The sequence below is a fragment of the Rhea pennata genome, chromosome 2 (genome assembly GCF_028389875.1).
Source record: "Rhea pennata isolate bPtePen1 chromosome 2, bPtePen1.pri, whole genome shotgun sequence".
NCBI lineage: Eukaryota > Metazoa > Chordata > Aves > Rheiformes > Rheidae > Rhea > Rhea pennata.
In genome coordinates, this window is record NC_084664.1 from 77,373,158 (window position 1) to 77,394,685 (window position 21,528).

Sequence of the window (21,528 nt, forward strand, 5' to 3'; positions counted from 1 at the left end):
TTTGAAATTGAAGCAATATTTAGAACCATAGATGAAGAAACACTGTGGCATTGGTGTAATATACACAATGCACTTTGTTTTTTATCTGTAATGTACATCAAATACTTTACAACAATGCATTAACAAAAGGCAAGAAACATCTTGCTGTACAGAGGAAACCCCAAATGCAACTTGAAGCCTAGATTCACAATGAATGAGGATATTAAACAAATGTGAGAAGCTGTTCCCCATAAAGTATGTACGCTGCTCAGTTACTTGTGCTTAACTCTTTACCCACATCCACTGTCATGTTCTCCCTCCTTCCTTCAGCCACATTCAATATACGGCACTGAACTTTAGACTCTACAGGCCAACAGTAAAGTTGTCCCACACTGTAATATATATATATATAAAATATATATATATATATATATATATATATATATATAAACTTTCTAATTACTCCCTTGTTTAACTTTCATTTCTTTTAGCCTTCTAAAAAAATCTTTTTTTTTTCTGTACTGGTTATCTGGGCCTTCCTATGGAACAGGCTTTAACAAACTAAATTTGCAGGAAAAAGAATGTCTTGTGGTATGCATGCACATGCACAGTTCCTGGAGCTTTTGTGTCTGCCCAAGTCTCACACCCAGGAGTCGGGTGAGGCTGGATAGTGGCTTGTTTCATAGTTAAGTTCACTATAGGGACGAGCAGCTGAATAGAAGTCGACGTAATTGCCAGTTGACTTTAGTCCCAGGTGCATGTTGTATTCGCTTGCAGGTGGACGATGATGCACTTGGTCCTCAAAGAAGGACTCGTCATAGCTTCTGGTTGAATTCTGAAACGGCTGATATGGTTCATAATCTTTTCTGCTGGGCTCCTGTGGAACTGGCTGTGTTGAAACCTGAAATACCCACAACTTGTTAGCTATAACACACAATGGGCAACAACATGGAAGACAGAATAATTTCATGCTTTTGTGTTTATCATATTAGAAATATAACGACATGCATTATCCTAACATCTGCCTAAAGTATTACTTGGTAGTGAATTACTTCTACAGATTTGGCTTGTCATTCCAAATGATTTTGTAACATTTTCATTTATTTTTTAAATATTATTGCTGCTAAGAGATGCTGGTTTACTTCAAAAGCAGTTAAAAATCTGGATCTGAACAGTGCGGTTTACAATGACTTTTGTAATATAATCCTTAACAAACTTTCTGACTGTTTTGCAGACATTTATTCCCAATATTGGTGCCCAAAACTCAGCCTTGAAGGATCTGAATGGAAGTGATATACACTCCAAAGATGATGAAATTTTGACACAGGTGAGATTTAGAGTAAGAACCAAGCAGAGTGTTCAGGCACTGACATAAGAAAATTTTGAAGTGCCATGAAATGTGACCTTCAGCTACTATTAAGCTGAACCATCTTCTTACCACCTCTTTGACACCTCCTGTTCTTGTGATGTTGCTACATATCCAAGAAGTTGCTTTAAAGCCCAAATAAGTTATAATGTGCAGAAGAAAATCTCAGGCAATCCCCTAACTTAAGTTCCCTGTAAAGTTGTTTTCACACAGCCCAAGTGAGTATCTGTTCTTACCATGGGAAATTTTAACTAAGAGATGAAATGCATAAATTTTTGCTAAGTATCATAATAGAATACTACCTTTTACTCTATGTCCCCTCCATTAAAATTGGGCAGATTTTTTGACCGTAAAAGTACAGAGCTGCTGTGTACACTACTATGTCCTAAACCATCTGCTATTCTTTCAAAGTATGGCTGTATTGGACTCCTGGGCAGAGTTGTGAAAGGTTGTCTGTGTCCATCACCTCTAACAATCCTACAGGGGATGTCGCAACACTGAGTCCAACATTAGAGCAGCAATAGGGGGCATAGCTACACTAGATTCTATTTCTAGTACTGCTATTAATGTTTATAGGACCTTGAGCAGCTCATTTTACTCCACATATTTAAATATATTTTAATTTTGAACACATGAGAAAAATGCTATACTAAGCAATCTATTCAGAAGCCAAAAAGTTAGGGCGGATCAATGTTTTTTGAGCAAGAAGTAGGGGACTGAATTAATATTTTGGGGTTCTTCTTAGGTAGACACATTGTTTCTAACATGTCAGTTAGAAACTTGACATCTCATTGAGAAAGCAAATGGGTAGAAATAGGAAAATATTTTTAGTTTTTGAGTTTCTGCTTTATCTTTTTGCCCCCAAATTAAATTAGTTGATTCATGACTGCAGTTAGAGTGCACCAGCTGTTACGAGTACTTCAGCAGAGTACTTATTTTCTCTAAGTACTATGTTAATTAGAAGGACATTATCTCTCCGTGCACTAAAAGCAGAAACACTGTCATGCGCTGAAGTGGCTCACACAAAGAAAACATATGGTACACCATAGGAACTGCTGGATAACCAAGGAGCATAACCAGTAACAGAAAACTGAGGCACAGAACATTGGAAACTGTTCAGCTGCAGTTGGTGGATTGAAGCTGAAGTTATCAGAATCAGAATTTTCAGAAAAAAATCTTTTTTATCAGTTCTACTCAATATGGATTTACCTGTCTGATACTAGCAATTGTTTTAAGTGTTTTCCTTAAACCTTTTTTAGCTTCATTTCTCTATTTTAAAAAAAACACTGCAACTTTTGTACAACTCATAGGGAGGTTGTGAAAATATTAATGAGTTATGATAATTAAGTGTAAAGTATCATTACACATGATGATGAAACAAAAGCCTATGACCATAGAAAAATGTCCACTTTGTAAGGGGCTGAGCAGATAAAATCTGAAGTCACCTGAATGTCATACGTGTCAATATTACAACAGCTTTTTTTTTTTTTTTTTTTTTTTTTTTTTTTTCATTCTATGGGGATATGTTAACTTGCTACCCCTGCTACCAATTAAATTTGTGGAATGTCCACCTTAGTCATTAGCTCTTACTGCTTACTGGTTTTCATGGACAGGACATTTTAAAAGATTCCCAAGCTTCTGGACAGAATGGCTTGGATACACATACACGTAAAACTGTCCTTACTGATGAAATGCTAGATTTTCTCTTACCGATGCTCTGATACATACATTAAAAAAACCAGATAAACAAAAAAAGCTTACTGCAAATCATGCTTGTAAAGTGACCAAAAGAGAAATATGAGGGCTTTAACTACAAATAAGTATAGCATACACATCCCTGCAAGAGACAGAAAGAGGTTCTGTGTCCAGGCCTATTCAATGCTCGGGTTTCTGCTGAAAAGTCTCGGCACATGAGCCATGTGGTGTCAACAACAGTGTTGAATTTTTTTATGATGGATATATATCCATCATAATGAGAGGTGAACAGATTTCAACAAATTCATTGGCATGAGATGCCATGAAATAGGTTCCCTTTACTAGTAGATCTAGTGGAAGTGGCCACTCTGCTAGCCAGGCTTTGGAAGTCTCAGTCATACCCATCTAGACCTTTAAACACATTTAGGGTAATAATGACAGGCCTAAATATCTAGATCATGTTTGTGGGTATACTGCTCAATGTAATAACCCGTTGCACGTTTTTGAAACTTGGAATGAAATTATCTATTAACATAAAAGACTGTAATTCATTGAAGCCAGTGGAAGTGCTAAAATTTCCTGTTATCTAGATTTTCAGTCCTTGTGGTATTTTCTTCATTTCCATACAATATGCTAAACTGTATGGAATTACAATTAATTGTGATTCCTTACTTGGTTATGTTTGATGTCTTCAGCAGGTGCACCATACGAATTCCTGTACAAAGTTGAGATTCCAGTGTTCTGAGCTGGAGAGACAAAAAAGGAACGTAAAAGCAGTTTTACCAAATGTATCTCTTTGACTTAAAAAGTGATTTTTAAGGTTTCTTTAAATACAGTGCCTGCTATCCATATGAGAACACCTTTAAAAGTGCCTGCAGATTCTCTTTTCTCCCCCTCCCACTAGTCTTAATCTTCATTTTGGCGTACATGTATATGTACCACTTACTAATGGTGCTAATGATAACCACGACTGTGTGGTGGTAACCACTACCACTAGTGCTACTACTCTTGGACACTTCTCATATAAATCAATAAAATAATTTCATATGTAGCTAGCATTTAGTAATATTCTTCAGGCTATATATGAGATTTTACGTCACATATATACTAAACAGGTAACAGTTGTAAATACAGAGTTTAAGAAACAACCACAACTTGGCATTTTGTTCCTTTCACTTGGGTTGGATGATGTTACACAAAATTCCATATTGTTTATAATGGAGTGCTTTTGCTACATGGTGAAATGTTGATATGAGAGGTGATTAAATGTAACTGAAAAATGATTTATGCAAAAAAGTAGGATGCAGTTATACTGAAGAGATCCAGACAAGATAGTCTCACATCTGCAAATGGTGTCACGTTCTTCTCAAATGGTCTACTGATAAGATGCACTAATAAAACTGAGTTACAAGTTTGAAAAACAAGTGCTGCTACAGACAAAGAAAACATTATGGTGTTATACAAAAAATTATTTTTTCCTCATGAGGACATACACAAAGGCAAGAATTTCTTCCACATGGCTCATTTCACTGATTAGTTTGATGTAGCTATCTAGCTAAAGTGTAGTTTTTCTGTAGAATTAGAAGCACTGTATGTATTTCTTATTTTTGCAAGAATATGGGGATGTATTTTGTGGAGCTGCTGCATACTGTTCTTACTGGGCACGAATTATTATCTCTCTAGATGTCAGAGCCAATGATTTTATGCTACCATTATTATTCCCATTATAAAAGCATGTGCCGTCAAGTAAGTATTTTAAATTTACGTAGTTGTGACCATTAAAAAAAATCGGAATCATCACTGGAATCAAAACAGGTCAGCTGGGCAAATTCTCTCTGGTTTCTGTGAAATAGCACAATAACTGGATGTTCCAAGATTTCCTTTTAGTACCTTCACAGCTGAACACTTCTGAGGGTGACTGAGCAACAGAGATGAAAGCTGGGTATGGGCTCCATGCTAGCCACATCATCACAAAGAACCACAGTTACTGGAAGAAAGGTAACTATTCTTTCTTTCTTTCTTTGCCTGTCAGCATAGATTCCAGCAAGTATAATTTGCTTTTGTCCTTCTTTCTCCCGCCATCACATCTTCTATTGCCAAGCAATGGCAAGGTATTTAGTCAAAGTTGACTGGGATATTCCAGTTTCGATCTTCACATCTGCCACAGGTACCATGCTGAGGGTGTGATTTTTGACAAAGTTTGGTGCACTGTTCCACGCTGGTGCTTTGCAGATCTCAGATAGTATTGTTAAAGATCTCCAAAATGTCCTTGAAATAGGATAAAGACAAGGCTCATACAGTGGGATGATGAGCTCTAACAGCTGGAAGAAGAGGCTTTTCACTTGATAACCATTAGCTAAGGGGATGAGAAAACTCTGCTTTCTTGATGAGCTTGATACAATTACCGAGAGAGTGCACAGTCCTGTGTACAAAATAGAGCAGCACTTTGGAGGTCTCTAAGGTGTGTGATGGAACTCCTCCACTGAATGTGGGAGGATCATGATGATGGTTTATCCTTTCCCACGGGAGGTACTCTCAATTCTGCCTGCGCACGAGTAGCAATGGAAATCATGAGTGCCTTAGCAGGTTGTCTTTGGCCATAGATGCTAATGCAGAAGACTGACTCTACAGAGGGTCCCTCTGTTCAGGCTACATTTTTTTGCCAAACTTCAATGTGTGAGACTTTATTATTTTTTGTTTCAGTGTTTTTTTGTGAGTTCCACCTGAACCCATTGCTTCAGTGTTTGAATCTCTTCTTCTGGATGCTAGTCTTTGATATGAGTCCACATCAGCTCTGCCATTCAGAGAGCTTCTCTGGCTGGTGTGGCTTTCAGTGGTGTCAATGCCAGATCTTTCCTTGGTACTATTTTCTATGCTGGTTTTCTGAGGTTTTTGCTAGCCATACAAAGCCAGCTTATCCAAATCCTTCTTCTCAAGAGTTAAAGATTCAGAGAGAGTAAGCTTTCAGCTTACTCTTTCAGCTTACTCTTTCAGCTCCCCATTTTGTGATGTGCAACTTTTTTAACAAAATTGAAGTGAGAGTCAATGGTTTCAATGCTTGGACTTCTCATAAACAGGGGAAAAACTTGCTGTAAGCATTTTTTTTTGGATGTATATGAATTGCAAAATGAGCAGGGCCTGAAGTTTCATGCATGCGTGTTTTAAATCAGGCATGACTGAAAGTATTCAGATTAGACAGGACAATACCGTTTATGGGTATTTAATGTCAAAAATAGTAAGATGGATATAAGGTGCATCATCTGAAGGTTTTATGAAGAATCTGATGAAAAATAGCAGACTGGACACATGCTAATTTATATGTTGCTCCCAGAGGCAAGCAGAAAGACGTAAGAGAGGGTCATTGCCTTTCCGTCTTTTCACAGGTATATAAAAAGGCACATGGAATGTGTGTGCCGCAAATAACTGTGGCTATTAAAACAGGGAAACAGTCTAGACTTGGTATATACTCGTCCAACACATTATTATGAAATTTGCACTGATGCAGTCATAAATTCACACATGCAAGACACAAGACCTGCAGTCTCCCAGACTGCAGCTCTGCAATAGAAAGATGGATACAGTGGCTGTTTGTGAGAACACCTGCACGGTCTACGTTGTTGATTCCACTGCAGTCATGTGAATACAATTTCACCACTTAAAAATGCAAACTGGAGTAGCTTTCTTAATAAAAAGAAATACAGTGACACATCAAACACATTTACTCAAGAGAGGCAATTATCTCAGCCTTTCAGCTTCACTAAGCCAAGATTTGCTGTTTGTAAGCTTGCGGCAGTCATTTCTAAGCAAGTAAAGCAATGCAGCCGCTAGCAATGCGTGCAGCCCCACTCTAGTACCTGCTTCTGGACATGCAGGCTTACTTGGGAACTGCTGAACTCTGCTATGCCTCAGTGAGCAATTGGGTCTGGTGTCCAAAGGAAGGGGGCAAACATAAAGAAAAAAGGAAATAAGCCAGATGAATGGACAATTGTGTGGTTATATTTGTGGAATTGTCTGATTCTTGCTGCTTTATGATTTAGGTACCATCCCAGTAAAATTATCACAGATAGGCAATGGAAGATTTTTTTTTTTAATAAAACACAGCAAGAGAAGGGGGAAAGGAGTACAAGGAGTGCAAGAGATGGAGACCTCCCAGCCACACTCCCTTACAGAGATGTCAGAATTGTAGCAGCAGATGAAATGATCCCAAAGCTGATGAATCAGTGTGAGGATGTGTGTATTTTACATATTTGTTACAAATAAGTAATAGGGAAAAGGTAAAACTGGGAAGGTTGTAAAATGAGTTCCATGATAAAACCGCAGTACTTCATGGCTGCACTGTACAATTATACAAAACTGCCTTCTTTTTTTTTTTTTCTTCAGTTTTCAGGATAATACTAGTAAAAAAGGCATCAAATAATTTCCCACAGCAGTCTTCTGAAAAGCTTACAGCAGCTTTGAAAATTATGTCACTCAGTGGTTAATGTCGCAAAGATATCACTGGTCTAAGTCCTTCCCATACATCCCAGTCACTTGCTTAATTCATAGTTTAACATTCAAGTTTCGGTTCCTAGAAGTCCTCATTCTGTACACACAGTCACTTCAGAACAGTAAGGTGCAAATAGATTGTAGTAAGAAAGAAAAGATAAATCAGACAGACACAGTCATCATCATGTACATGTCTTGCTTTTTCTGCTATAATCAGTGGGACCCCTTTTCTGAAATTTAGTTCAACACAGCAGAGGAAATTACTTTCGTACCTCAGAAATATCAGCTCACAGAGATCACTACCTGTCTTAGCATTGCCAGCTTCTTGCATGGTGAAAGATGACGTAAGGGCATGGGAAAAGATTACTTTGTATTATGGGTTCTTAAAGTAATAGTAAGTTCAAGTAGCCAGAGTATCTGTAGCTGTTGTTGTTTTTTATGTTCAGACTGCGCAGAAACTTAAAAGTACGTATAGATAAGAAAAGTATAGATGATTAAGCATGACTATCAATAACCAAAAGAAAATCATCAGAAGGTTTTACTGCTAGTGGAAGAGATGATACAGGGTACAGACTGCGATGCACATACTAGTTCAGTAAGGGAATTCACAAAGTAAAAGAAACTTTAGAGTAGGAATCCCATGGTAGTATACAGCAAACTTATCTTCTCTGTTCTGAAGGAAAACACCATGGCATAAATAACACTATCATCACATTCATTTATAGCTCTTGTTTTTTTTTAAAGAATATAATAGTTTTTGTCATAAAAATATACTTTGGGTGATAAAATTTTATTATTGGTTATTATTTTCTAGTGTGAAGATCGATGCTAAATGTACAAGGCATCATAAACCTGTGAAGTGAAGAGGGCAATGAGAACTTTGATATTGTTCCTGTATTTCGTAGCTATCCTTGTGAAATCAATATAAGTTATCATTTTCAGCCAAACTGTTTACTGCAAAGATTCTCCGTATCTCCCAAATGTTTCTTGATAGCTCCCCACAATGGCAAGAAGCCAATGTTTCTACTTTGAAAATCCATCAAAAAGTCCTCATTTCAGTCCTAGCCAACAGCTCATAAAATTTTTGATCTATAAACTGAGAAGAACTTTGGAGATGAGAATGGAGACAGTTGTGAATAAATGGGGACTACAGCTATAGCTCCACATTCTGTGTAAATCCATAAGTCAAAAAAAGCCTTATGTAATACATCAGCTTTGCACAAAATACAAGATCAGCTCAAAATACTTGTATGTCTGATGGAACTTGAAAAAAATATTTATCTATATCCCACAGGGTCCATGAATATATTAGCTGCAGTGAATTATTTTATATACAAAATGAGATAAAGGTACTGCAATGAACTTGTCACACGAATTTATATTAGATCATCTGAGTCAAGCCAAAATGTTTTGCAATTAAAATCACAAATACCAATTTTTATATTGTTCTTTAATGAAATATTTGCTATTTAACAACCTACAAATATGTTATACAAATTACATGTTGAATGTTGATTAGCAAGACTTCTTCACTCCTTCTAACTGCAATTTTCTTTTGTTCTTAAAAGTGGTGTTTAGTTTGAGCTCAGACCAGAGCAGAGACTTGGTGATCTGAAAGAGAGAGAATGTGAGGTGTTAATTCCATATTCACTTGTACAGTTGCTATGTAAGTTTGTGAAATATTATAAAACTTATCAAATTGACTTTTTGATTTCTCTTACTGAGCTCAGTAGCTGGAACAGTAGTCTGAGCATGATGCTGAGAGCTTCCTTATTAAGAGCCCACTCAAAAAATCAGTAATACAAAAGACAAAATGGAAGCATATATTTAAGGAAAAGAGGATGAAAAAATTGCAGCAGAGCAAAGGCTGCTGGTGAAGTACAAGCCTCATGCTCCTAAAATTAGGTAGAAAGAGAAAGGATGTAAGTGACACAGGAATGAGAGAACAAAAACACTTCAGCAAAAGGCTAAATGAAAAGGGATGGGGAAAAAACAACATGATTTTTCTTTGTGTGGAGACAAGAAGGAAGATATCACTATCTGTAAGGAAACCATGGAAATACCTTTTTTTTGGTGATCGTTGTATTGTAATCAGGTTGTTCAAGTTTGCAGATACAGCTAGAAGGAAACACTCTACGCTTTCTGTCTTTTCAGTCTGCTGCTCTTACTCCCGAGAGGCCTTCTTCACGGATACTCGGCAAAGTTGTGGAAAAAATGCAGTCTTGTCCTTCACAGTCACATACATCATGACCTTGGAAGTGTTTTAAAGAACCATTCCACGTGGTGATTATCAAACACTGCAAGTTTTATAGATACATTAAGTACAGTACCTTGACTGAGTAAATGGCTTCTTGTTTCTTGTAATCACACACAGTATCCTGCAGATGCCATTCAGGACACTCATCACTTCTGTGGCTTCCAAATGCTCTTAATTGTCATTCCTCTTCTTCAGATTTCCACTTTCACGCTAACTAATGTTCTGTATTGCATTTGCACATATGTTCAAATGTCGGCCTTTAGATTTTGATTGCAAAATAGTGTACAGCACAGCAAATGCTGTATGAGTCATGTCGTACCCTGAATAGCGTCTTGAAGGCAGACACTATGACATGGATGACTTGATACTGAATTGGCACGTTAGCGACATCTCCAGTGAGATGAGGAAGAAAAAGACACCCCACTCTGGCAATCCCAGTAGACAGGATGGCTCCTCACTGTGATTTATGACTTGCACTGAGGCAGCACTTGGAGGAGAAGATATCGTGGTGCGCAGCATTGTATAAACACAACAAAATTCTCACCACAGGTCACACAAGCCTGTGCAATGGTGATGGAAACCAACACAAATTTTATAAGAGAATTAATGAAGAGCAGCATTATCAGGCAAAGCACTCAAGAATTCATAATTACTGACACTTTAATAGGTTAATAAACTCACTAGGAGAGAGAAGCCTTCATGAAACCTGCAGTAGATGCCATAATAGACACAGAGAAAATCACTGCATTTCAATAAACCTGGAGAAAAAAGTATCATGGAAAGACTGTACAAACTACTACTGAACTTCCTAGGAATTATTGACACATGCAAAATAAACTAAGTGGTCCTAAAAGCTGTTTCCTGCAAAAGACAGATGTTAGGGATCGCTGCACATGCTCAACTGTTGTCATGCTTTACAGAAACAAAGCTTGTTAACACAAGGTGGATTTACTAGTCTCTGTTAAGAAGGAAACCAACTGCTAATTAAAAAGACTGTACAACTGCTTTTAGAACTTTTTATCTGTGAAGAGACATGGTCTTCACAAATGATTTCATGCAGCATTGTATTTACTGAAGTCAGTATTACTTATGTTTCTCAAGGATACTAAAATTTTGCAATCAACCAAAGCAGGTTGACTCTTTTCTCTGTTACTGTACACTCTGCCAACCCTACAAAATGTGTCTATGACAGCTGATTTTTACATATACTACATAAGCATAATCTTACCTGTCATGGTATCTTTCCTAGAAGTGTGTTCTCCCTTATTTCCATGGTAAGTTGCATTTGTTCCAGTTGATTCATAGTCTGTTTTTCTTTCTTTTAGGCTGATCATTTCCCGAGGTGAGGCTGGGGCACTTGCTAGATCATAAAAATGGATTTATTTTTCTCTCCACATATCACTGAATGTAGTGTGTAACTCTAGAGTAAACACTTTAATAAAGTTTGTATTTGTTAGCATACTAATGTTAAGCTGTTTGAAGTAACACTACCACAGGACAGAAGAGAAGATGCTGTTACTTCAAATGCAGAAAAACTGTATTCATGGGAAAACCAACTCCAAACATCATTTTCCCTCTGAATTTTTTACTTTTTCATTTACACACAACATCTAAGAGGATCATTATGAAAAAGTAGAAAAATAATCAAATGTTTTTATCCCTCTAGCTTTTCAGTTTCTTTGATTTGTCAGTACTTTCTGTTACAGGCCCTTCCACGTTTTTTTCTCAAAATGATCAATTTACTTCTGTGGAAAAGACCCTTAAATGTCAACTGAGTAGAAAAATGCTTAGAAATTTTTCCTTGCTTCTTTGCGGAAATAAATAAACCCATGATACAGGTTCCCATAAAGGAGAAAGGAAGAAAAGAAAGCTGTTTTTCTCAGAAAACGTATAAGAAAGAATATCTAATACTTAAAGGTAATGCAGATAATTTCTCTTCTGTCTTTAACTATCTATAGATGAACAGCTGCAATTAAAACAACAACTAAGGTATCACTGAAATTTAACTTATCATTAAAATAAAAAAAATAAAACTCTTTCATCATGTGGTAGAAAGCTCTGCAATTGTTTAAAAGTGGAGAGCTGAAAGAAGAAGGAAGAGGAGTGATAGAACAGGAGGCTTGCACTATAGTTCCACAACCAACACTGAGATCTGGCAGTCAATAAGAAAAAGACTCACTGAAACTGTTTGTATGGGTAAAAGGGGAAAAGTTCAAGACAATTAGGAGGAGAACTGGTTTTGGATTTCATTGCCAAGGACTGGAAAAGGTGAGTGACTACTGCCACTGATCATGAAGACTTAGCAGTCACGATTCTTAAGACAAAAAGGGGAAAGAAAAGCAGAGGAAAAATGAATTTCAGGTAAATTGACTTCAGAAGACTTAGGTGTTGGTAGAGAAAATAAGCTTTCCCCGTTGGAGTAACAAATTTAGTCAAAAACAGAGTTCATGAGAGATTTTTTTTTTTTTTTTTAACAACTGTTATGTAGGACACAAGCATAGGGCTTAGGGGCAGCAGACAGGAAGCATAGAGACCAACTTGGATCAATCACAGCTACTGCCTAACTCTGAACTCAAGGAGTCATACCAATATGTGAAAAATAGGTCAGGAAATACCTATGATGTATATATAAGAATACCATGTGCACTTAGAGACAAAATCAAGGAAGCCAATTTACAACATAAAACACAACTAGCAAGGGACATATAGGTTCACCTGCCCTATCTTCAGCATGTAAACTAAATGTGTTAATTGGGGCTACCCACCTCCTGAGGCACCCTCTATGTACAATGGAGAGAAAGAGATGCTTCCAGAGGATGATTTGTCTCACAAGTTAAGTGTCTACATTAAATAACCTTAATTGCCCTCTAGACTTTTCTTCCTTCATTGCCAACAGAGCGAGTGCAGAGTTATCAACTCAGTCTTGGATGGTTAAAGTTAGATAAGATAAATTTCAACAGAAGTGTTAAAAACTCTATAAACACAATAACAATAGTAAGAAGAAATAAAGATACACGTGGCCCACTACTTCATGAGGATGAAGAATTAACAGCAAAACAGCTCTAAATATTTAATACCTGTTTTGTTTCATTCTTCATTAAAACCACAAAAGTGATCACATGTAAAAAACAATTAATAGTAATGACAATTCTCTCAGGCAAGAAGAAAGCATTTGTGGGCAAGTTAACTTGGCTAAACAGGGCCATTCTACTACTTAAGGATCTTCCTAAGCAATCTCAGACCTGTTACTGTTTGCTTTGAGAATTCGCAGAAGACAGGTGAATTTCCAGAAAATTGGCAAAAGGCAAATATTTTAAGTACTTTCAAAAAGGGAGATTTGGAGAATTATGGGCTGATTATCTGATAACATGGCTCTGACAGTATATCTGAATATCTGAGCAATTTTGGCCCCAGGTGTAAATATCTCCCCAATATACAGACATACAGATACCTCTGAAATAAGTATATACAGATGTAACTCTTTTTCCACAAGATAACACAATAGTTTTAGTAATCTAGCTATTCTAGCCTGGTGAACACGAACAAAAGCTGGGCCAGAGGACACAGTACAAAATGAATGGCAGAACATCCCAGTTCCCAGTGAATGCAGAGAGGTACAAAAATAACAAACTAAAGCACTGGTGCTCACTTCCATACTATCTCATGCCTCCACTTTGGTTTTTGATACGTTAAAAGGACTCTCTAAAGCAAAAATTATGCTGAAAATGAGTTTCAGTCAAGATTTGGGGAAATACCTAATTATCACCTTTGCATTTGTAACATACTGTTACTGAACTCTTCTTCCATCATAGGGTTTGGTAATTGCTCAGTGCATCAACATTTCCCTTCCCCAAGGTTAGCTGATGTTCTGTCATTATAGCAGTATCCTAGCTATGAATGATAGCACTTTCACATCCCTCCATGCACAAGCTGCCTTTCCATTTTTATATTGGGAAATATAATATTCCCATATTTATATGGGGAAGCGTGGAAGAATGTCGAGGAGACAGGTGGTGGAAGCTAGGCAGACCGTCCTGTGAGAAAAGGAACATCAACAGGGCATGTTGACATGGTTACTCAGCCGGGCCCGTGCCAGGGTGGTGCTACACATGGGCTTTGAATCAAGATTAGCGATGAGCTCAGTACGTGTACTGCATGTGTGTATAGTACATAAAAACCTTCTCTAGTGCCCTCCCGACGCTTCTCGCAGCGGAGCTGTGCTCGGGGCTGCCCTGCCGTCTCTCTCACTGGCTGCTGCAGGACCTACGGGGAACCCTTCTGCATTGGTAACGTTGCTCCTTTTTTACCTATTTGTTAACAAATATATTTATATTAACTTGCCTTGTGTCTCTCGCGATCGAACCCCTAAATCATCCTTACAATTGCTTACCTGAAACCTAAGATTTAAGAACGGGACTTTGCTCCCTAGTATCATTTCAAAGCATGCCCAGAGAGAGAGGTATTGTTTCTACTCATTTCTAACCAATAGAATTATATGATTTTAAGTAAGAACACTAACATTTGCTAAAAGATCCATTATGTGCCCTTGCTCACAAAAAGGGAAAAAAAAATAAGAAAAACTCATTTGTTAAACTTAATCAGCAGCTATGCCTCTCAGTGTCTCTAAATCATGGTACAATTTTTATTTAAGGAGTAGAGAAACAATTGTGCAGTAATGATGCATTCTGTTCAGATAGGTTCTGCTGGCCCTGGCCTCTAAATTTACAAAGCAAATGTGTGATAGATGGCTTTTCTTATGAAGCCATTAAAATTGGGGCTTGCTTTGAAATTGCTTGTAAATAGTGATGTAATTCTGAAGCTGATAATCCAGCAGATGTAAAGAAACATGATGTTACCAAATCCACTAATAGCAATATGACTCCAAGAGGAGACAAAACAGAATGCAAACCTTGAAAAGGTTGCTAACGCATTGATGCACTTTGTTTCATGTACTCTAGTGATGCCAAACACTCTGGTGTTTTGTACACACTGACTGATAAAGACAAAACCATCTCTCTCCCTTCCTTATATCTCGTGTCCCACAGAAAGTTGCTTTCTGGCAAGTGTTAAAATCCAGATGCGGCTTCCTGCAGGGTTTTATTGGAAGCAGACAAAAAGCCATTAGTCGACATTAGACTGAAATGCTTCTGAGGCTTTCTGCTCCTTATCATACAGGACAAAAAAGAAGACAGATCTCTCTGTGCTAGTTAAAACATCCTATCCCAAATCATAGGGATGGATGGGACATTATGTGTTCATCTACTTCAACTCTTTACCCCAATGTAGGATCCAAGATAACTCCTGACAGAATTTCATCTAAACCTAAAGATCTCTAATGAGAGAGACCAAGCACTCTAGTGCTTCACAATCCTACCATTAGGAAATGTTCTCAATGTCTCACCTGACTCCTTGCTGCTCATTATTTCCATTTGTCTGCTACCAAAATAGAGAAAGATGAATTGCAGAATGGGTAAGGTTGGAAGGGAATTTTGGAGATCACCTAGTCCAAGCCCCCTCCTCAAGCAGGGTCACCCACAGCACATCGCACAGGTTCAAGTCCAGACAGGTTTTGAATACGTCCCAGAGAAGGAGACTCTACAACCTGTTCCAGTGCTCTGTCACTCTCACAGTAAAGTTGTTCCTCATATTCAGGTGGAACTTCCTGTGTTTCAGTTTTTGCCCATCGCCTCTTGTCCGGTTGCTTGGCACCACTGAAAAGAGTCCAACCCCATCCCCTTGACACCCTCCCTTCAGGTACTTATACACATTGATAAGATCTCCCCTCAGTCTTCTCTTCCCCAGGCTGAAGAGGCCGAGCTCTTGCAGCCGTTCATCACAGGGCAGATGCTCCAGTCCTCTGATCATCTTTGTAGCCCTACGCTAGACTCATTCTAGTATTTCCATGTCTCTCTTGTACTGGGGAGCCCAGAGAAGCCCTATATCTATGTTATACCATGAATTCAGATGGATTTTACAAGAATACACTGTGTTGAACCAATATTTGGATTTGCTATGCTTACTACCAGACAGAGAATAACTTATATTACTATACAGAAGTAGATATTCCTGCAAGGTAAAGAGTATCTTATACCCCTACTGTCTCTGAGGTGCTTGGACTGTGATTATTTGTTCCAGTAATTTTCTAGAAACTAAAGTTAAGCTGACTAGACTGTGATTATATGTGTTCTTCCACCTTTAGAAGCACTCCCTATATTTGTCCTTTTCTAATCTTCTGATAACTGATAATGGCAGTAAGATTTCATCAGCCATCTCTTTAAGTAGATTCTTTGAGCAATAGAGCAACAGAAGTGAGGAGATAGTTCTGGCCAGATATAGAACAAAGATCTCACATCCAGTCATTTCAAGTGCCTTGCCCTTACAGTCAAGTTGAGATGAAAAAAAAAACCCAAGGAATTGTATAACCAACAGATTTTGAAAACTAAACAGTGTGCAGCAGCTCTCACTGGGCTATATTTATGGTCACATTTTCAAAATTCCTCAGCAGCTGCTATGTAGGACTAAACTGCAGCTTCCAGACAATTAACAAAACTGTTTTCTTATAAATGCTACTATTGCATGATGCTGATGGTAATCATCAGTTTGGCCTATTTTAATCCTAAACTCCTGATACATCCGTGGAATGACAGCATTTGATTTAACAAGTAGTAAAAAGCACATTCAAAGACAGATTCTTTTACTGTGTTTCCTCTAAAAGAGTTGACCTTCACTGAAAAAGCTGAGATATCTATCTGAGATATATTTTACTTTGGAATAAACAGAGGGCAAAAGGCCCAGACTTTTGAATAGAAAAATGTAATTAACGCCATGGTGTAAACCGAGATAATTCCATAAAAAGTTATTGCAGGGATCTTACACAGTTAATGATAGTTAGTGTAACTGTGGAATCAATATTAGGTGAAGATCTGTAGTCAATCTTTCTTTAAATTTATATATGCGTGTGTATGGAAACATATCTACATTTATGCATACAGATATACACAGATAACCAGAAGAAAAGCTGACAAAGAAGCATGTGGATCTTTTAACTTTATAGAAAAAAATCACTTTTGTTTTAAACAGATAACCCAGATAAGAACAAACAACAGTTTTTTGTAGTCCTCCATCACTGTTAATAATGGATCTGCATACTAGTGACATTGCTTAACGATGGAGAATGACAGTGACAGATTACTTCTGTCACTCCTGCAGTGCTGAAGCCTGGCCTTACCTGAGCGATTGTTAGGAGACATGCGCACAGGAGAGATGGAGGGTGTGCGTGAGGAAGAGTACGGTCTTTGCCGATCCCTTTCTATCGTTGAAGATGAGGCTACGAAGTGATACTGTGACCATCCATCCTGCAGGAGGGCAACACCAAAAATTGTGACAGTGGTCAGTGAAAATGTCATGAACCTTCTGATTTTAAGCAAAGAATATTTTCCTCTAGTGTTTTCACTTATACAGGCTTCTGTCTTTTTCCTGCCACTGGTAAGTATTCTTAGCAGCACGGGGTATGACGTGTGACTGTGACAAACCAGGAGATTAGTTAAAGTGCAGAAAGCTCTGTAAAACAGTGACAACAGATACTGTCTTTCAGTATGATTCAAACCGTGAAAACACTGAAAAATATTTATTTTTTTTAATAATTCTGTCTTTTTCCTTGCCTCTAATTTCACATTTTAATTGGCATTCTGGTGATGAAGATATTCCAAATCATGAGACTGAGCTGGTTTTCACAGTGAAAATAAGGTTGTGCTTTAAATCATTTCTATCTTAGAAAGCAATTTTGGAGTACATAGATGGTGAAGATCCAGGATTTTCAAAACCGTCATAATATTTCAGTATCTATAGTCAGGTTAATACATTAACTGCCCATTTGTTCATGTGTGAGGGAAGAAGAATCAGTGCATTTTCCTCATGGCATTTTTCTCTAAGATGTGCAGGAAGAAACCCCATTCCTTGTTTTTAAAACTGTGATATTGGTGATGTAGTTTTTAAACAAAGTTATACAAAGTCTAGAACCAGCTAGATCAGAAATAAACAAAGACGCCTTCAAATCATTCATGTTTTGTTCCCATACTACAATATAATGTAATAATCCAAAATAGTGAAACTTACTGGCTAAAAGAACTGTACATTTTAAAACAGGAATTAAAAATAGTTTGAAAGTATGATGAAAGAATAAACTGGCTTTTGCTAGCCCTGTTACCAGACTATAATATTTCAGATGTCTTAAAGTATTTACAAATTTTAACTGCCTAATGCTAAATCCAAATCTGTAGCACAAATTGAGTTTTTCCAGTCTTGCACTGAAGGTAAATGCCTTTAAAAAGGCCTATGTTGTATTGACTACAGTGGAAATGGAGTCCAGCACTTGGTGTGGTGCCAGAAAAAATTTTGCAATGAAATCTTGAGTAAAAATAAGCACTATAAAATACTGTCAAAAAATAGCTGGAATTTTCCTCTTCCTTATGGAAAAATAATTTTCCCTTGGGAAAGTAAAGACCACTCCTACCCCCAAACCAAGCTACATAACCCACCTGACCTGTGTGCTCTAATTCCACCTCTCCCCCCCTGGCTGCCTTCACCCAGGACATTCGCCTGTCTTTGTGGCCTCCCTAAAAAACACAGGCACCTGGCTCCCTGAATTGCAATAGAAAATCTCCTTTCCACTAAGCTTTTAAACAACAGAACTCAGCAAGAGTGTGGCACTTTTCTGTCTTAAAAACAGCAGGAGGAAAGAAGGTACTTATATTTAATGCAGAGGGAAATGTTGGAAGCAAAATTAGGACAGGCAAACTTGTCACATAACTACAAAGTCTGAATGTCTGTACTCCTTTCATACTGCATTTGTATAAACATGCTTGCATCTCAGCCACAAGTTTAAAAGAAAAAAATAGAGGAATGAAATTTGGGCTATAGCTTTTGTGCTAGAGTCATCATTTTCTCCAGCATGAAGAGTCAGTGTTTGTGCACAGAGGTCGTGTTTCTGACACTTCACTGAACTGTATCTGTGTGTCCCATGGTGGTGACACAGGGAAATACAAGGAAGAAAAATATTTAATTAATAAACAATAGTAAGAATAACTTCAGAAAGTAATAGCTAATTTTTAATATCACTTATCAAAACCAAAATTTGCTAAATCTGATCTTTCATTTGCAACAAGCAACTTCTATACAAGCTGAGTCCTCTAACCTGGAAAATCAATGAGGATACTAACAAAAAAAAAAAAAAAAAAAAAGTATGTGAAGCCTTAATTCCTTAATGTTGTATCAAATCAGAAATTATTAGAAATACCTAAATACTTATATATTTTTTAAAAAAAACTAATAGTTCAAATTCTTTAACGCTGTTTCACATTAGAAGCTGTAACCGTACTAGTTGTGATGACAGCTACAAACCTGTTAGAAGACAAAGGCAGGCAGGAAGGCCCTGCTCCCTGAGTGGACATAAACTTCAGTGTGTACTTAATATGTGAATATTTTAATTACTGTGGTTTTTTGCATCAGAAAAAGATTCTCTTTAACCTTTCTTCCTGTACTCTCTTCCATTCCATCTTTCCATGTTGTTAACATTGATACCTAGACCCCTGTTCAGACTGGGAGGGGATGACAGCCCTGCTATCTGCCTAGTCCCGTAGGTGCTGCAGAAACCACACATGGCAACAGCTTGCTGCTGCAGAGTATCAGCAGATACTTGGCCAACACTGCTTCCTCTGCAACTGCATTAGAAGGGGCCTCAGTAGAGAGGAAACTCAATCTCACTGTAGCTGGGCTGCTGGCAGAAGCATTTAACTGAGTGGCAGGCATTCCTCCTCCTCCTCCTCCTCTTCCCTGCACATGGTAGTTTTTCCCTCCGCTGAGAGGAGCTCTTGCTGCGAGGTCTTCAGATAAAGACCTGCTACAACCTTGCAAGCTTGCTAGCTCGATCCGCTCAGTAAAACAAGCTGGGCAAACAGTAAACTCCAACACGAATACTGTTGTGATTTGGCATTGCTTTTGACTAGTCAAGGCGTATTGCTGTCACTGCGTGAAAAATTTCAGAGTGTTTTTCAACAGCACTGTGGGCAGCTCATAGACTTGACTGTACTCCAAAACCAATATTTTTAAGTCAACTATCTTTAGCTCCCCTGAGCTGCTAGAATCAAGCCTCTTTCCTTGCAAAGGTAAACAGTTTGTAATAAATTCATTAAAACTATCTCCATCAACAATTCCAAAAGCTATTAGTGTTAAATATTTAAACTAATTTTTAAGAGTCTAAAGGGAGTATTTTCAATTTAATGCTGAGATAAATACCACCTGATGTGATGGCTGCTTTCATTACTTTGTTTCAGCTCTAGTGTCTGTAATGAAATTTAATTAAATTGATTTGGGTACTTAAAGGTACAGTATGTAAGAGTGTCCTGTAGAGAAGAAAGCTATCTCAAAAGCCAAGTGTGTGAGATTGTGCTCCAGAAACCACTTTACCAGACAAAAATGTGATCTAGGGAAGGAAGAGTCAGACAAAAAGATGTGACATATTGGAAAGAAATTCAGTGCAGCTCTGTTAGGAAATGGATGAATTTGTTAACTGGTAGCAGTTAATTAATAGGTAGCAATTGCACACTTCAGCAAGGCACAAAGCAACCAGAGTACGGAAATATCATTATATGTCCTCATCATCTGCTCCAGTGTATCTTTCTCCTGGGCATTTTTCTATATTCTGACTAGAATGAATGTCCGTGCTTTTCCTCAGTTATAGTACATAAAGTCAGAAATTAAAGGGCATGTATTAAAACTTGATCAGCAGTGACATGTTTCTGGACATATGTTCTTAGGAAAGCAGCAGGGATTAGATTTGGGGTGGAGGGTTGGATAATCACTGCAAAAACCAGAAGCAGGAATGTAGCCTCACTGATCACCTTTTGCTGGTCTCAACAAACGAAGTGGTCCTTTGTGCAGCTGAACTGTAAAGCATTTTGAAAATCAGTAATTTTCTTTGGACCAACAGGAAATAATGACTTTGTCATGGTAACTAAACTTACTGTGCCAAATACCATTAAAATTTATTTTCTGAAGATATAATTTGTGACTCCTACATTATCCTTTCTGTATTAAAACTCAGGAGAAAAGGGAGAGTGGTTTTCTATTAGGTTTGAAAGAGTTTCAGAATGGTCAGGATTCTCCAGGAGCGCAGTCCTTGATTTTAGGAGCTGATTTGCTGAGCTGTGTGATACCATATACCCAATTTTTCTCATTTGGAGTACAATAGCATTTAAAGGACCGAATGAAATTAAGTTCTGGAGCTGACACTCTGCTGATGCAAAAGGGAAGTGAAACTCCTGCCTGAAGAACGCTAAATGGGATAGAGAGGGAAAAGGATAAAATCTCGTGGCCAAAGAATATGTGGCTTAGTCAGTGCCAAAATGCCAGGGTCCCAACTCTTGGCACAGCGCCCAGCCTATAGGCCCTTTCTGCAACTACTCGGATCCCCCTCACCCGCTTATGTGGCAATATCCATATAGAAAAATAAAAGTAATCTCTATTCTTTGCCTGATATACTGATTAGCCAATAAAGACACCAGTGATTTAAAAATGTCTGGGATGGTTTAGAGCAAAACTGAGTCACGTCAGCACACACACGTATTTCTTTCAGCACTGAAGAGAGTCCACCCTGACTGACTCCTGGCCACTGGTTCCAAAAGTCTTATCAAGGAGAAAGAGAGCAACTCATCAGTTGCTCCCTCCAAGGAGAAGGAGCAAAAATGAC

At 37.8% G+C, this 21,528-nt stretch overlaps 1 protein-coding gene across 1 annotated transcript in view; it reads right to left on the reverse strand.

Moving 5' to 3' along the window:
* Positions 1–449: 449 nt before the first annotated feature.
* CTNND2 (catenin delta 2) overlaps positions 450–21,528 on the reverse strand; it is a 405,040-nt gene continuing 383,961 nt past the window's right edge. The window contains exons 18-21 of the mRNA XM_062568505.1: positions 17,011–17,137; positions 11,011–11,142; positions 3,713–3,786; positions 450–880 (exon numbers count right to left, since the gene is read on the reverse strand). Coding sequence (XP_062424489.1) covers positions 620–880; positions 3,713–3,786; positions 11,011–11,142; positions 17,011–17,137 — 594 coding nt within the window. The 3' untranslated portion in view covers positions 450–619. The remainder of the gene's footprint in view (positions 881–3,712; positions 3,787–11,010; positions 11,143–17,010; positions 17,138–21,528) is intronic.